The sequence below is a fragment of the Chaetura pelagica genome, unplaced genomic scaffold, assembly GCF_000747805.2.
Source record: "Chaetura pelagica isolate M959 unplaced genomic scaffold, ChaPel_1.0 scaffold70, whole genome shotgun sequence".
NCBI lineage: Eukaryota > Metazoa > Chordata > Aves > Apodiformes > Apodidae > Chaetura > Chaetura pelagica.
In genome coordinates, this window is record NW_009952265.1 from 4,222,202 (window position 1) to 4,240,565 (window position 18,364).

General features: G+C 36.9%; 1 protein-coding gene across 1 annotated transcript in view; it reads left to right on the top strand.

Moving 5' to 3' along the window:
* The first annotated feature begins 104 nt into the window (after positions 1-104).
* Positions 105-18,364, top strand: part of RASGRP1 (RAS guanyl releasing protein 1 (calcium and DAG-regulated)) — a 42,447-nt gene continuing 24,187 nt past the window's right edge. Inside the window, exons 1-2 of the mRNA XM_010007744.1 lie at positions 105-154; positions 1,876-2,045. Of these exons, the coding sequence (XP_010006046.1) occupies positions 105-154; positions 1,876-2,045 (220 nt within the window). The remainder of the gene's footprint in view (positions 155-1,875; positions 2,046-18,364) is intronic.

Here is an 18,364-nt window from a genome sequence, read left to right on the forward strand (position 1 = left end):
ACTCCACCCCCCCCCTCCCCCCCCAACTCCCCCGTTTTCATCTATTTTTCATGTAAAGTGACTGCTGGAAGGGGATCTGTTCTAATGAATGGCTGGTTTCCGACATGTCACCGGCTGCATTTTGCTTGTCCAGTGTTGCCAAGTCGGCCACAGTGTAATTGTAAACTTTTTTTGGGGGTGTGGACACTAGTTTTTTAGCACTCTGTTCCCATGACCTAAAATACCTTCTTGCCTCCACTTCTACCTTACTACTACTGTATTGTTAGGATCCTCTGCCCTGTGTTGTAGAGGTATTGGAATAAAGTTAGGAGAGAGGGTTTAAGCTGGTAAAAAGAAAACCCTGAAAGCTGATCAGGCCTCTGCTCTTTTTATATGAGAACAGGAAGTCAGATCACCGAGCTAAGGGGGAAATTTAGAGAAAGGGGGAAGGGAAGAGAACATTCTTTGCATAGCCACTGTCAGCTCAGCTATGGAGGAGCTGAGTGATGGTCACTACTTCTTCAGGGTCAGGGCTGTATTTTCCTGACTTTGAAACTATGGAGGTCTGGGGTTATTGTTGGGTTGTAAGTGACATCATGTGCAGTTTCAGAACTTTCCCAGCATACAAACGAGACAAAAATTTAAGGCTGGAAATGGGATGAGGTAGGGTCCAGTCTTGTCTCTGTAAGTCATGTATGTTTCCAACTAAACCTAGGAGTGCCTCTACAGGGATGCTTGTGTCTTTACATTCCCTATCAGTATGTAATATGCACACTGGATAAATTTCTATGCCTTTTATTCCCAGAACTGTCAGTTTATTAATAAAATTTTGCATAATGTTCCAACAGAAGTTGTATGAAAGCTTAAGACAGCATCTCAAAGATGTGGGAGTCACTTGTTTAGGAAGACTGCAGAGTGTAAATTGTCCCTGAAACAACCCATGTTTTAATGAAACAGCAGTGGTTGTTGCTGTTTTCTGAACTGTATGATTTACTCTAAAGTCAAATTTTGAAGTGATTTCTGTTATTCACAGGCAAAAATTCTTCGGCACTTTTCATTTATATAATGTTGTGCATATTTACTATTATATACAGCATTAAGAACTTGTATGCAAACAATGAACAGCCTTTAATATTGTCTGTAAACATACACATTCCTGAAGAGTAAGACATTATATGATCAAAATACAAGCCTAAAACTAGATACATGGTTTATTTTGGTCTCTTTTACCTTTATTATTAAAGACATACTTTTAGTCATGTATACAAGTTTAAAACAACTTGGTACAAAATAATAATATAGAATGGATGTAAACTATTTTTTTTTAAATTGTGAAATACTCCACTCTGAAGTTGAAGTGATATTTTGTTTACTTACTAGTAATTTTCCAAACGAAATTAATAAAGCTAGCCTGCTGTTTTCCAATGTAAGTGACATTTTATTTTAGTTTCATTTTTTTTTTCTCCTTTACTTTTGGTGGTTGCACAAGAATGTGTTGGTAGATTATGATTACTGCATATCAATATTCCCCTTAAAGAGTTTGAGGGTTTGGGTTGTTTTTTTTTGGCTTCTGCTGAAATGGTAATATAAACAGAGCCTCCCAACAAAGAAACAAGACTTCTGGTAATCTTGACAGATTATTCATGGAACTGTTTAACTGTGTGTTCTACAATCCATATTTAGCAGAAAAAACAAAAAAAAACCAACAAAAAAACACCACAAAAAAACCCCTCACTGAGAAGTCTCTTTGGTTTACGTATTAAGTGGGAGGGTTATGTCTTTCAGCATGCGAGCTACAGGGAGTAATTGTCCTTTAAATCTCTCCTCCTTTCCCAAGCAGCATAAGTTTTACCACTCTGTCTTCTTTTACTTACTTCACTATTGTGCTTTCTTTAGGCAACCTGCCCAAGCACGAGGCACTGCCCCTGAATCTGCACTTGAGCTGAAGCAGATCAGTCATTGTCCCAGCCTTTCAAACCTTACCCAGGCCGCGATGGTACCGTTGGGGCACTTGGCCAAAGGGGCCACTCTGGAAGTTCTTCTTGAAACCTGCATCCAGTCCTTTGGTGAGTGTCTGAAGGTTTTTAGAATTGTATTAATTTCTGTTCTGGCTATGTTTAGGTAACTTTCTAGTGAATTAGATTTGTTTGTTAGAGGACTAGAAAGGTGTACTGAGAATTTTTTATACTGTAGGTGACTGCATATTTCTATAGGTTTGTGGATCTGTTAACACATATGTGTGTAGTATATGCTAAGAGATTAGTATGACCACTGCTTTTTCTTGAGAGAGTAAGACAAACACCAGTCATCTAAACTTCTGTGTATTTTCAAGAACCAATGTGGTAAACTTTAGCAAATAATCTTTATGTTTTACATATTGTGGTAATGTTCTCATAATGTGGGTAAACAAGATGTTTATATTAAACATTTTGAAATGACCAGGGCTGTTTTTAAATTAGATGAAATAACACTGGATTGCTTCTTGCATTATTGGTATAGATTTCAAGCTGCTACGCTACAGAAGAGAGAGAACCCAAAATAAAATCGACTGTGTACTTTTTTGAGGCTAGCAGTTACTTATTTGTCCTTTTACAATAGGAATTTTAATATATGGACAAGCATGACTGTTGCCTAAGCCTTATATCCCTAGTCTCCTTTTCCAACTTTTTTGTTAGTAAATGTTTTTTTTTTTTTCTATTATTGAAATATGTTAGTACTGAAGGGACTCAAAATGTGCTCATAATTTGCTTGTAAATAGTGCATCTGTTCACTTGATGCTGTGCCTTTCAGTGCTGTGAGCTATTCCAAAAGCATATGTGGCAAAGTCTTACTTGCAGAGTAGTCCTTAGAAAATAAACGTACTTGAACACCCACAAATCTCTAAAATAATTAATCTAGATAGTTAAATAGTAACACATAGTGGTGATCTAATGATACAGCAGGTACATACTGTATAAACAATGACAAATCTTTCACGTTCATTGGAAATGCTTTTTTTTTGTTACCTTTAAAGCCTTTTACTCAGCATGTGTACACAAATGCATGTCTTAGAGAAGCTGATGACACATGTAATTATCAGTAACTTTTTGTTTCTTTTTGGCTTCTTTTCTCCTCCATTTAATTATTGTAAAGAACATACCCACTGAACTGGAATAAATTCCTAATTTCTAAATGAATGTTGCTTCATATTTTTATAGATTTTAGTTCTCTAGCAGTGCGATAAGACATCTAAAGCATGTGTAAGACCTTTATACAGTTTTAATATTGTGGCTACTTGACCAGTACTACCAAGTCCACATTTTTATAAAAAAAGGTATTATAAATGTAACATTATAAAAAAATCTAGCAAAATTATTACATTTTCAAGTAGTGTAGGTGAAACTCTGAATGGGAGATTATTGTTGGGCTAATTATTTTAAAACTTTTAAAATGCTTTATGTGTATCAGCATGCATATGCTTAGGTGTTTTTAGATTCCTGGACACCCATATATCATAAGGACTAAAGTGCCAAAGAAAAGCAGGTGTACCTTTCTGCTTCAGCTGTATATACATGTGAATCTTTCTAAAGGGTTTCATGCTTCAGCTAGAAAGTTTATCGTAGTTGCCTTAATAGGGTTTTCTTGAGCCTTGGCAAGTGGTATGTAGGTCTAGCAAAGTGAATTGTAGTGAAACATAATCTTAAACTCACTAAAGACCTCTAGAATTTGATGTGTGCTGCAGAATTTTAGGCTCTTATTGGGTAATTCATAGCAGTGTGTGTATTTGTACATATTCTATGACATGATGCATGTTCTTAAGCTATATTGGAATTTTCTGATAAGGTATTTATACAAATTGTGGAGTGCAACTGTTACAACTATAGGTAACCTTTACAACGAAGTTCCTTCAAGAAGGTTCTTGTAGCTACCAACAAAAACACTGTGCAAAACTCATTTTCATCATCATACTGATAAAGGAAGATGGAAAAAACTTTAACCTGGGAATTTGAGGAGGGATGGGGTAGGGAGAAAAAGGGTAGAAAAATGCATAGTTGCTGAATGATTACAAGTAAACTGAGTGAGCAAGTTTCTTTCCATGCATAGTACTGAAGTAAAGCTATTATCCTGTACTCTAGTAGTTGTGTTCAGACTAAGGTTAGGTCTTCAGTCTCAGATATGCTGACCTGTAATATTTTGTATATTATTCTAGAAATTAATTACAGTGACCTGAGTAAGTTTTGTTAAAAATACGGAAACCCCTAAGACATAAGCACAGATTTCCTTTCTCTGCTTTAACTTCACTTTCTGGAAAAAGCCCTTGATTATTTTGCTGTTCAGGTTAAGGAGAAGAGCAGCCAGTAGAGACGATAATGCATCACATTTTGGAATATATACTGCATTGTGTTAGTATTATACTGCACTTGTTAATATTACATGTACAGTTGCAAATATAGTTCCTGTATATAATATGCAGCTGAATTTATGTTTCTGGGCTCAATTATACAAGTCTGGAAAAAGCAAATAATGTGTAAGAGTGGCTGTCAACAATGGTATGCAAGGGGAAGTTGGCAGTCTTTTGCCATACTTGCAGAGACTATGTACTAAGAATGTATAACCAAGAAGGTATTAAGAGTTTACAGCTGTGAAGTTATTTATCTTACAGTATGGATAAGGGGAAAAAGTGAGAAAGTGGGATATGCCAAGTTGAAGTTAAGAGTGAGAAGGCTAACCTTTGCCACAGAGTTGTGAATGGATTTCACGATGTAGAAAGAAAATTTTTGTCCAGAGAGCCAAGTTAATCCAAAATCTATGCTACAGAGGTGAGTAACAAATAGCATCTTGCACTTAGACTCCCTTGTCTGTGAGTCTACAGCAGTGCTGGGTAGAAGGTGATGATAGAATGTAGATTGCATAGTGTTGTATCTGTTAATTCCAAAAGTAAAGAGTTAGGAAGCTTCTTGGTGGTTGGTTTGTTTTTTGTTTGTTTGTTTGTTGTTGTTTTTTTTAGAAAAGACCAAAATCTTATTCAGTGTAACATCCACTTTGGGATGATTATTGTGTGCTCTTTCACCTCTCAAATTTAGATTGTACTGATGAATGATAGGCATGTGCTTTAGAGATAGAAGCAGTGAGGGTCATATGAGGTAGTGTGAAGTCATATAGATGCTCACTAAATGTGAGAGATCAGCATTGCACCACTATTTATTCAATAGCATAATAAGAAAGGGTTGCTGGAAGTAGAGATTTCTTCAAGTCCTATGAAAGGTTGCATCAGGAAGAATAAGATGAATCATCCTGCAAATGAATTGCCAGAAGTAAAGGCAAAAGAAAAGCCAGGATGTAAGCTGGGACAAAAGTTCAGGAAAAAAGTTCAGGAAAAAAGAGAGTGACAGGAGATTGAAGTCAGAAGTGTTTTAAAAGGGATTATTGGTCCTAAGATTATGAGACCTGTAGAGACTTGAAAATGCTCTCATCAATTAAAGAGAAGAGCTTTGGTTATATAGGACAGTGATTCAAAACATGTTCTACATAACTGGGAAGTTATCTCAGCACTTTACCTACAGGATGCTGTTAGTGTTATGACCTGGATTGATAAGGAGGGCTGTAGAGTGCAAGTCAATGCATCACATGGGGATTGCCTTAGGAAAGAAGGGGAAGTGTAGCGTGTAAGTGGAGCTGACTTTTCAAGATAAAAGCATGATTGTGTGGAAATAAAGAGAAGTCATAATAGGGAAGTAGAGGAAAAATGGAATCAAAGAAGGGAGAACAGTGCATAAAGAAGAGCAGGAGCTAAGGTAACATGATTGAAAAGACTAGAAAAAAAGAGTCTATAGAAAGGTTAGGTTCAGTGAAACCTCTCCATTAGGTTAATTCTAAACAAAAATGTTGCAAAGAGAAAATTTAAGGTAGATGTTCAGTTGCTAACAAGATGGCTGAAGCTATGAGTTCTTGGCTTGGAATATGACAGCTTCAGGAGGGAAATAATACATTCTGGAGAAAATGTCCATTAGTGACTGTGATTCTGGAGTGGAATTGTACATAGAACAGTGACTTTAACCTCCTGTACCCATATTTTTCCATTATGTAGTATATAAAATGTCTGGGAAATAATGTATTTTTGACTGGCAGACAGTTCTCTAAAAGTCAGTGTAGCTTTGTCTCCTTCTTAGTTGCTAGTTACAAAGACACCTATTCTATCAGCTTTGTTGTTGAAACCAGCAGAGTATGGTCAAGTTTGCTGGTCCGTGGCCATGCTGACTACTTAATGCTTACAGTTCAGTAGAACACAGGAAACATCTGCTTAGTAGCACAGCCCTACTTTTTGCTAGCTCTGCTTACAGCAGTCTTTGTCAGACTACATAAATGCATATTAACATATATTTAGTCCAGAAAGTGTTACAGATCAAAGAGGGAAAATGTATCAGCTGTGTTCACTTCACTGGATAGCTTGTTAACTGTATATCTGCTAACTATAGAAATAGTAATAGTTCATAACACTTTTCATCCTGAGCTGTCCTCATGCTACTATGAGCTTGATGTTCTGACTTAGCAAGGCAATCTCTATTCTAGTAGATAGATTTTTCTATTTATACCTTCACTATATGTTTGTGTATGGTAAGGGCTCCCTCTTTCCTTTTACTATAAGCATCTGTATCTTTAAATGTATCTTTTTTAATCTTGAGTAAGTTTTAAGTGTTCCTATTTTTTAAAAATCAATACACCTTCTGAAGATTCGATTAACTATTTTAACATTCATTCAGGCTTATAGAGCATGGCATGTAGGGTCAGAGGGCCTTTTCCTTGTCCACACAAAACATTTGTTTAAATTGTTTATACAAGTGTTTAAAAATTCTGTTGCATTTGGGACAAAATGCATCTTAACTCAGTGTCAACTCTCTATCTCCCTGCTCGCTCTGCAGCCAAGTCCTGAAACTTTGAGAACTACCTAACAAACAATTCCAAGAATTCACTTGTAAGTCATAATTTATACACTTTTGTCTTCCTAAAAACATCTGAGGGTCATTTAAGAGCTTAGAAATCTCTAAGATCTCAACATTTTAACATTATAAATGTATTTCTGACCTTAGTTTTTGAGTGCAAATCTTACTCATTCACCTCTTACATTTAAGTATTGGAAGCATGTTTACTGTAGCTGACAGAAGACTTACTCTTCAGTGAGGTGTTTAAGTTACTGCTGGGCAAGGCGAACGTGTTCACTGGAAAAAAGAAATCATGAAGCATCATCTTGAAATGCATGTCACCATGCAGTGTGCCTATGTCTGTTTTTTTAAGAGATATGTAAGTAAAGGGCTTTAGGAAAGCAACTGAAATATTTCCCAGAGCATGTAGTATAATTCTGTGTGGAAGCTCAGCCATGATCAACTGCTTGCAGTGGAGTTGTGTATACTGCTATGTTAATCTTCAATTAAAAAAAAACAACACCAAAGTGACTTAAAATAAGATTTAAACCCATGGCTAATACTTTACAAAGTTAAAAATCATAACCTCAAATATTAGCAATGTTCTTTATAGAATTTGTGTGAGCCTAGTGCAATTTGCAACTTCTAATGGTCATAATACTCTTAGACAGCCAACAACAGTAAGTTGTGATGTAAATTGTTCTGCAGTGCCTGATCAGTGCTCAGCTAGCTTCTTGCTGTTATGTGTGATAAAGTGAGAACCCACTGGAAGTCTGGAAGCCACTTCCAGACTAATCTGGACAAAAAATTCCATGGAATTGTTTTGAGAGAAATCAGCAATCTCACAGGGGTGCTGGTTGCCTCTCACGTGCTAGCTGCCTAAAACTGTACAAGTTAGTAATAGTTAACATTTTATAGAATAAAAAATTACTACGTTAGCAGAGCTGTCTACTTCTGTGAACTGATAGTATTTTTATAGCTGACATTACATCAGTATCATGCAATAATACAGTGAGTCTTAGGAATTCTTTGAGAGGCAGGCAAGTATTGCATCCATTTTACAAACAATGAAACTACAATTTAGTTAACTCATTAGGAGAACAGTATCTGTCTTATCCTGTAAAATACAGAAAATTTGAAAGTTTTATCCAGTTTTTCCCCCTTTTTATCTAGAGAGACCTTTTCTACTCTTAACGTAAGTACATTCTTCAAGTCTAGTTAAAATGTACAGTTAACTACTAAAACATCACAGTTCAAGTACTGAGTTTATCCATTTACCATATAGCAAATTCTGGCAGAGAATTCTGACTTGAAAGTAGTTATGTCTTTCAAGGCATATGCATGCCCACAGAAGGCCAATTTGATCATTTACAATTTTCTGCTAGGTTAGACTGAACAGTCATTGTGTATCTCAGGCTCCACAAACTTAGAGGCTTCTGCATTTCACCTCTGTAGCCTTGGCTGGATGTTGAGGTCTCCAGTCCCCCTAAAAGTAGTAAAAATGTTGTTCATGGTGTTGTTCAGTATAAAAATGTTGTTCATGGTGTTGTTCAGTATTAAAATGTTGTTGATCATTGCATGTTAAGTAATCTGGGTGCAAGTTGGTCAAATAGAGTGCAGAAACTTTAGTATTACTTGGCAACAGAAGCTATGTTAATGATCAATTAATGACATTGTGGGAACAGAAGAGTCATTACTGCTCCGTAGAATGCATGACATTGTGGGAACAGAGGAGTCATTACTACTCCAGAGAATACTAAGTACTGTTTAGCTAACTCTTCAAGTTAATTTGGATTTTACCAAAATGAAAATAGATTTCTTTTTTAACCTGATGTCTCTGGAAATTTTTTTCTCAGGGAAAAGAAACCTTAGATATCTATAGCTGCATTTTAAAGTTCTGTTTAGCTAATTTTACTTCAGTCTTTTCAGTGTAATTTTCCAAAGTCAAGAAAGAAGTTATAAAAGATAATTAAGAAAACTTAGGACTTCCTGCTTTATAAAGCAGTCTCCCATTTACTTGTATTTACCTCAGGGATATGACAGAAAATTCTGTCTTCATAGCACTAAATATAAACTCAGAAAAAACCCCAATACTACTTTTGTTTAGCAGTGCAAAAAGCTTAGATAGTAATAGAAAATAATTATTTCTTCTGATAATTTTCTATTAATTGTTTCTTCTCCTCTCTATATGAAGTTGGAGCAAGAAGTCAGTCACTTGTTCTTTAGACTTCCTCATTCATTTTAGTGTCTATGTTACTTGGTTTGGTTTGTGTATGCTTGAGTGTGAAGTCTTCAGTGTTTTGCTATGTATTCCAAAGTGTGAAGACACATTTCTGCATTGTTTTTCGAAAAGTCTGAAAAAGAAGGGGCTTCCCTTAGACTGTTACATAGTACAGTAGATCTTTCTATTATGGAGGACAGGCTGGAGATTAAAAGCTAAGATGAATTAGATGCAACATGATACCACTTTTTCCAACCTCATTACTGAAGTAAGAAGGTGCAAGTGCAACAGCTGGCAAATGTCAAACATAAAAGAGTACCTGTTAGGGTACTTGGTACTTGGGGTAGTTAGGTTTAGGAATCCCCAAACACTGCAGTTTCAATACTCAAATGCATGTAGAGGTCATGTTAAGAAGAAATCGGTGCCTCATGCCATCTGTATTGTGATGGAAGATCATTTAGAGATATGGCATAATACTTTTCTTTTGAAATACTGAACTCCTCTGGCATAAAACAATAGTGTGAGATGTGAACACATATTTTTCTATTTTAACATTAACATTTGGGAAAAGATTCACCTTCAAAATACTCACTTTGGGTATGGGTGAGATTATCTTCCCTTTCCTTGAACAGAGCCAGTTGTTTATTGTTGATTTAAAAATAGTACTGGTTTAGGTTGAGTACCAGAATGCTATTTATTACTAACACTAAGAAATGCCCTGCAACAGTTGCAACAGTACTTAGGGGAGGCATAAGGATCCTGCTTTCTGCTAGACCACTGGGGCCAATAAAGCTTACACTTAGCACATGTGGGAATGTTCCTCTGTTAAAAATTTGGCATACTGCAGCTAGCTTGAATCAGCAGTTGAGGAGCTGCTTCTGTATGCAGATATCTGATAGTGCTACCTGGTGAGTACGTATGTTTTAAGTTTGGAGTGAAGCTGCAGGGTTTGGTTTTTTTTTTAAAACTTTGGCTCTTTTTGTTCATGGTGAACAAGAGATGTTTCAGTCTAAGGATGAACTGTTGTGATTTAACCCCATGGTTAAACCCCACGGCCATCAGCCAAGCACCACACAGCTGCTCGCTTACCTCTCACCTCAGCAGAATGGGAGTGAGAAATGGAAGGGTAAAAGTGAGAAAATTTGTGGGTTGACATAAAGACAGTTTAATAAGTTTTAAAAAAACCAAACAAAACCAACAACCAAAAACCCCAAGAAAAACATGTGATGTGAAAAGCCCTAATTGCTCATCGCCAGTCAACTGATGCCCAGCTAGTCCACAGGCAATGGCAGCCCTGGTAACCTTCCACCTAGTTTTTACTGCTGAGAATGCCATGATAGGGTATGAAGTAACCCTTTGGGTTTAGCTGTCCCAGCTGTGACCCTTCCCAGCTTCTTGCCCATCCCCAGCATACTCCATGGTGGGGCAGTGTGAGAAGGCGTGCCCCAACTGCTGAGTTAGAAGCAAGTTTGCCGAAGAGTCTAAAATCACTAGTTAGAGAAATTTATCTAGCAGTTGGAGCAAAGACTAGGAAGCTGAGGTATGTAAGGGAGGGACACCTGAAACAGTCAGAAGTACTACAGTAAGAGTAGTGATGGAGCATGTATAAGTAAGGAAAATCAAGGCCAGAAATTGGGATCTAAGTGATCTGCAAAGATCTCCAAGTCCCTGAGAGAAAAGCAGCTTGGTTTCTGCTAGTCTGTTACAGATTGAACCTTTGAATGTTGCTGACTTTGTGCTTCTTTAGATCCAATGTGCATGCCCCAGGATCAATCGTACAGTTAGAGAGAAGCTTATTAGAAAACACTGCAGTTGTGGGATGAGTAAGTGCTAAGCATGCAGCTGGATTCATTGGTCAGACAGTGATACTGGCCTCAGAAGTTTCTGATTCTGTTCCGGAAGTCTTAGTTGTGTTACCTATCCATGCTTATTCCAGCAAAACTGTGTTGCCAGGCATTACACTTGAATTATTCAAGAGTTACCTGCTGCTCAACAGCTACATGTAGCTCCAGTATCGTGATTTAAAGCTTTGAAAAAAAATCTTGAATGCTCAAATTATGTTTTGTAGGGCTTGGAGAAAAAGACTATTTGATTTAAAAGTTCTCATTAGATTTGCTAAAATTGGTGTTTTAAACATGCTGTAGAATAAGTATGGGGGGAAGGCATTACCTTTTTATCATGTTCTGTGTACTTGATCTGAATTTCCAAGGCTAATGGAATGCTTTCCACCCACATTTCATTTGGTTTCTCTCAAAGTACATTTTAATTTCTCAAAATCATCCCATTTCCCACTGACAAGAGCTTTTATCTTCTTGTTTTTATTTCAAAGAATAACCCACCCAGAGCTCTTTCTGCTAGATGTAGCTTTCCAAAAGCTGTTTCTGAAAGAGGATAATGGCTTTCCCTTGAGATTTTTCTCCCCTAATGTTCCCTACCCTCACACAGAACAGTCCTATCTTTTTTGGATGCTTATTAAACTCACTTGTGTCTTGGATATATCTGCATTGTTAATGCACATTTGAAGGAACAGAAGTGGATCGTGGCTTACCTCTACTCTGTAGGCAGTTTGAAGGGAGAAGTAGAGTCAGAATATCATCAAGTCTGTAACATGTCTTCCAGCATCTGTGTTTAAATGGCACATTTAAGGTTCTTTTGCTTCAGGATTGATCACAAAGTAGCATGATTCTTTCATGTCTGGAAAATACTGATTTGTTCTAATTTTAATTTTGGTGTTTTTCCTCCTAAAACCAATTACTCGTGTAAATAAATTTATGTATGACTCATTTACAAGTATGTATTGTAAATAAGCAAATAATAATAATAAAAAGCTTTAGCACAATCCCCAGAGTATTTTGGTGTTGTCTGCTAAACATGATAGCATTCTTGTTGCATGAGGAGGAACACCACCATCCTTTACAGAATTAAATGTAAGGTAGAGAACTCAAGACTCCCTTGCTTTCTGCTGCTGCTAAATTAACAGTCCTTCTTTTGCATAAGTAGTGTGTCATCTTTGTAAGGACATTGTAATTAAGTTATTTTTGAAAGATACTAAGCACTTAAAATTATTATATGAAATAAAGAAAAATTCAGTAACGACAAGTGTGCAGTTCTACATATGGGGTAATCGGTTGTAAAAACAGTGTGGTAAAGTTCTTTATATACAGCATTTCTGCACAAAAGGATTTCAATGTGAAGATGGATTTTAGAACTGATGATTTAATTATATTTAATTATATTGTACTGCTGCAGAAACTTTAAGGAGGTAAGTGCATGCACAGAGGGATGTGTGTGCTGCTTTAATTTTTTTAATACCTACATTATGTATGTACATTTACATATAAAAAGTATGTGTATGTAAAATTATTTATATAATATTTAAAATAATACCCTAACTCTGATGTTAAGACCACCTCTGAAGTACAATATTCAGATTTGCTTCATAAAAGTGCAAGTTGCAAAAGGTTCAGAAAAGAATATCAGAGTTGACCAGAGATCTATAAAATCCAGCTTCTGAGGAAAAAAAATAACAAATGTTGTGTTTTCTAGCTCAGAGAGGAGATAAGGAAAGCAATCCTTAAATAGAGAAAATATATTGATAGGGGAAGAAGAATGTGTTGGGTTTTTTTCTGTCTTCTGGGAGCCAGGCATAATGGACTGAAGCCTCCCAAGTTGCCTGAAGTCTTTGTTTATGCAGTAAGGAGAGCTCTCTAAAAACAGAGATGCTCAAGTGCTGGAATAAGTCACCTACAGAGCCTGTGAAATCCTCTTCACTGTAGAATTTTAACAACAAATTAAACTGGTTCTGAAGCTTACTGTGTTTGAGGAAGCTGATTCTGTGTTGGAGCAGGGGAATAGAATACACTAGCTCCTAGCCCTGATTTCTGCCATAAATTGAATTTTCAGCTGTCAGTAAAAAATAAAGGCTGTTTCCAACTGAAAAAGTAAACACTCTAGTTCAGCTGAATCTGCTTGCTGACCCTCAGTGATGGTGTTGTAACTGATGAGCAGGATAGTGGCTTCCTAAGAATCTGATTCTGACCAAATGTGATCAGTTTAATGAAGAGAGTTAAATGGCAACTTCTGTTACAGGGTACCAAAGTCCAATGTGGTAATAGTAAGCTTGTAGTAAGAAAACATGTGTTTCATAAGTTTTTAGCTGAGGGAGAACAGAGAGTTTCCTATTTTTGAAGGGAAGTTGCAGGAAGTATCCATGAAATATTTGTGAAATATTTAATTCAGTTTTGGTTGCTTCTTGCCGTTTTAAGGTTATCTCATAGTTCTGCACCTTGTATGTGGGGCAGAGACATTGATTTATGGCTGTTCCAGTTCAAGTCTAAATCCTAGTATGTACTTGCTCACATACTTCCATGTTTTATACATGTGTTTCAAGATCATTGAGAACTGAAGACCCTAAGAACATTAGTTCTGCCAGTTTTCAAATCACATACTGCTTTTATGATCTTTTCAGACACTTATAACATCATTCCCACACTATCTTCTTTAAGTCACCAGAAAAAAACCACTGTAGAAATCTTGAAGAATTCTACGTAGCACATCAGAATAGCAACCCACAACTTCCAGCTTGGCACTTAAGACCACCTGGCAATTTCTTGATGCTTTCTTGCTTTGCATTGTTTTTGGTACTACTTTTCGATGCTACTTTTTGATAACCACTGGAAGACTTAAGGTAGTTGACAAGGAGTTATTCATGTTCTTAGTGGCTTAGTCACCGATCACATGATGTCAGTGCTCTGTGATTCACTTAGAAATAAAGACAGTGCTTATGAAATAAAGGCCTCTTCTACCTAGAAAAGCTAAACTTTTCTTTCTTGCAAAATTCAGTTCAGTTAAAACGTCCTTGGCATTCTTCCTGTTGTGTTATTGCACTCATGAGCGGGAAGGTCTTGGTACAATGATCTTGTCTACTGAACATACTCTTTCTGTTAAATATATTTGCCACAGGCCTGGTGGCTGTCAGGACCTGGTGAAAAAGCAAGCAGTTTACTCTTAAAGCCTTGCATACTGGCTTTTGAGTACTTCAATTCTTTTGGCTACTCTAGGAACAAGTAATACTTGTTATTTCTAAATCACAGATTACAAGGAGCCACAAATAGAGTGGCTGATGGGCCTAGATTAGGATGTTCTTACCCTTGTGTGCTCTGAGTCTCACATATGCAATGGAACTTTTGTAATTGTAGTTTTTAATTCCTTTGTGTTACTACATGGATAATAAAATAGCCTTAAATGTCTTTGTGCTTTCACTCCTGAAGTTAAACACTGGAAAAGTGTATTCAACTCCTGCTCCCTTTTTTCTTCAGAGAATATTTATTAAAAATCATAATACAGTAAGGACACTTAAAGCAGGAAGAGCATGTAACCAGTGGGTTATTTGTATTTTGTTGCAGTGAAACAAAGCTAAGGCTTCTGCAGTATTTTGCAGCTATCTTTAAGTAAATTGACTAACTGAAACACACCCATTCCACTTTATTTAGTATTCACTCCGTGGTTTTTTGCTCAGCAGGGTTTGTGGTTAGAAACAGGTATACAAACGGAAATGAAAATGTGTCTCAAAGTTTTAAAACAGACTGCTGGAGGTTCAAGAGAATGCTGCAGAGGCATTCAGCTACACTCTTGCAGCACAGGAAAGCTCTCTTATTGGCTCCACCATTTGCACAAAGATAGTTTGCCATAACTTTGTTGCTTCCTTATAGGCAGCTGTGTTTAGCAGGTTAGCTCTCTGAAAAGTGACCTAGTGGTAGGCAAAAGATTCAGTGACAGTTCTGAAACCAAAACTGAGCTGGAGTCTTTTCTCACCGATGGCCCATTTTCGCAAGTTTTAACTCCATGAATTTTTTTGAATTATGAGTTTCAGAAATACAAATGGGAGAGAAATCAGACTCAATTTTTTTTTTTTAATTCAACATTTGCTCTATCATGATGTATGCGCTTGAAAAGTGCTTCCTTTTAAAATTATGCAGGAAGATTACATTAATTGTTTCATATTATATGTGTTTGTGAAATTGTGTGCTGCTGCAATTCCATTTAGGCTTGCTGTTCAGCGCAGAACTGTGCCCAGAACTTTCAGATTTTTAGATGCAGAGTGTTTATTTTGGTTTTTAAACCATTACTAATATAATGTTTTTCTTTGTGGAGATGAGCTTTTTATTTGAGTGAGAGAACAAAGGGCACAAAACTTAGTAGTGCTTTCATGAGTGCAATGTAATTGCATGTTGTGGTAATGAAGTCTATCTCTGTTGTGAGATACTTATGTCTGGATGTTGTGAAGCAGAAGTGCACTTTTGTTATGCAAGAAAATGATCTAATCACTAATATTAGGCAGAACATACTGATTTTCTCTGCATCTTTGTAAAATGGAAAAGGTGAAATGGAAAAGAGACCTAGAGGACAGAAATTCAGTTTGGAACCTGGTGCCAAGTGGTATTTGTTATGACATGGCAGAGGATTTTGGAACATGCACAGAGGAGAAGCTGCTGGGAGAGTTACTTGCTGTCTGTGTCAGCTGCAGATGATTTACATTGAGCACTTCTGAAAAGCTGGTGATTTAATTAAAGCTGTATATACTTAATAGCAGGTATGCACATCACCATTTGGTTTCCAAGTTAAGCATATATTGAGCTGCTTTTCTGATTAAACAAGAGCTGTTGCATTGAGGCTTTGGAAGAACACCAGGTTTTGTGAAATGGATTAAAATTGATACAGGCCTTTGTGGGTGTCATGGTTTCACTGGGATGGAATCACAGGCCAGCTATGGAGGGCAGGCCATTAGTAGCCCAGGAACTAAAGCCAGAGCACTGATCCAAGGTGACTCAACAGGCTGTTCTACACCACTGACCTCAGGCTCAATATGAATGGGGAGCTGTGCTGAGAATGGACAGTTCTCTTTCCTCGGGCTCCTCCCTCTTTGCCTGTAGCTCCCTCTGCTACTCCTGAGGACAAGCTTATATGCTTTATGTTGGTTTTGATATTTAATGTCATCATATATTTCAATCCACAAGACTTCTCTACTCTTCCCAGTTCCCCTTCTCATCTGGGAAGAGGTCATCAGGTCAGAGAGCAAACTACTTCAGTTTATCCCTGGATATGGCTAATTAAAGGCAGTGTGCAAGGCCTAAAATAATTGTATTCTTCCTGAAGACACTGGAAGAGTACAAAATACCAAATACTAAAGGCTTGAACTATTATTGATTCCTGATGTCCTAGCATTCCTCTGCAATTTTCCCACTTCTCTGGCTGAATACTTTTCTGTTTTGTCCTCACTGCACTTGGACAGTTTATATCTTTCAGGTAAAAACCAAAATTATCTGAGAATACAAAGAGGGAATGCATAAACTTTGGTTCATACTGTAAGACTTCTATCTTGTAGTGTAAGTCAAAAGGCAGTTCAAGAGCTTTTAGTTACTTGGGATCTATACTGCTCTCATTTATGGGGCTATAGGACAGGCAGATTTTTCCCTTGCCCATATCTCTGTAGGTAGGATTGCTCCTTAAAATTTCAGTGTAACTGCAGAAGGCAGATTTAAAAAATGGTTTCTCATGCTTAGTGTTAAAGATCACCTGATGCATAAAGTTCTTATTCTGTGCTTGACAGTGCTGAGTTGGTGCATGTTCACCTAGGCTCTGCCAGAATTCACTGATCAGGATTTTTCTGCTCATCTTCCCTGAGAGGCTGACTGTTATACATATTTATTATTAGATATTTCGAGACTGTTTATTGTATTGAGTTTCCTCCAAACTTACTATGCTTTTGCTTGAAGAATGAAGTTACCCACACCAGCTATACGATACTCAGTAGGGCCTCTGCTTCAGTCAGCTAAAATAGTAACTTCACTTCTAAACTTCAGATCTAGGCCATTCTGAATCACTGTCCTACTAAACTACATCTAGTTAAGATGAAATATAGTCAGCCTGCCTGCCAGCTTAAACTAAATTAGATGGAAAGACAGGAATCTCGAAGGATTATTTGTGGAGAAGAGAGACATCCAGGTAGCTACCCACAGTGGTGTAGGGGCAGCTGCCCACAGTGGTGTAGGGGCAGCTGCGTGAGCTCAGCATTGGTTTGATTTGCTTTGCGTTCTGGCTGGTCAGCCTGGATTTGACCACAGCATTTGCTTTTGAGTAGCTGATAACTTTAATCATGAGTGAGGAGTTACGGTATTGATGTGGGAAAGAGAAAAAAAAAAAAAAAGACTTTCAGGGGAGAGTACAGTGGTAAAAGGCATGAATAGCACTATTGTGGAGTGAAGAATGGAAGACACAGATCTAGAAGAAATAAGGTTTCTAGTTCTACCAAAAATCCAGTGTAGTGTTGGAAAGGCCTGAGCTCTGGGTTTCTCTCTTCACATTTGGTACTTTCCTCTAGAAGAGCATGGAAACTCTTATTCAGTGACTAACATGGATTATATTATTTGTAAGTGGGATAAGTTTAATGTTAGCTTTTGGTGTTGTTCCATTTGGAAATGTGTTTTTTTCCCCCTGTAGTGACACATGTAATTTTGTATGCTGGAAATGTGCTATTTCATCTGTCTCTTTTTTTTTTCATCTGTTTCTTTTGCCTTCTTTTGAATTGCTTCTGTATGTTGTTTGTGTTATTGCTATTTTAAGTGGTAACTACATTTATCCTCATAGACAATGCATTTAAAATTATTTAAAAAGGTAAATTTTATTTCGGTTTTGAAACTATATCTCATTCCAATGCAAACTGTTTAGGTTCTCTCATGGCAAGCTGTAAAAAACCATTATGTTAATATTTACAAACACACTTACTACTGTGTTTGTTACAGAAATGGAGACTTTCTGAAATGTTGTACTGCATTTGATTGCATTTGATCTTTTTTGAATATGGGAAAAAACATCACAGGACCCGGAAGACAGATGCAGTTTAAAAACTTTCTTCAAGTGAAATCCTTGTAAAGCATAGATAAAGGAAATGTGTCAGGACATTTAGGTCCTCCACCAGCACTATGACCATGTTAATCTTTGGGCTTCTGTGTAAGTTGTATCTTGTTCCATGAGATCCTAAATTATGCATGTTCTTTAGTGTTATGCCTCACAAACACTTAAGAATATCTCCATGCTATTTGGTAAGTCTGGTCACGCCAATGACTGGTATGGGCAGTAGCTGAATTCTTTTGCTCCACAATGCATTAATTTTTTTTTCAAAGTTTTTACTAGTTTACCTATAGCTACACATTTAAGTGCATTGCTAGGCTGAGATAATTATGTATAATTATCTGGATATTTTGAG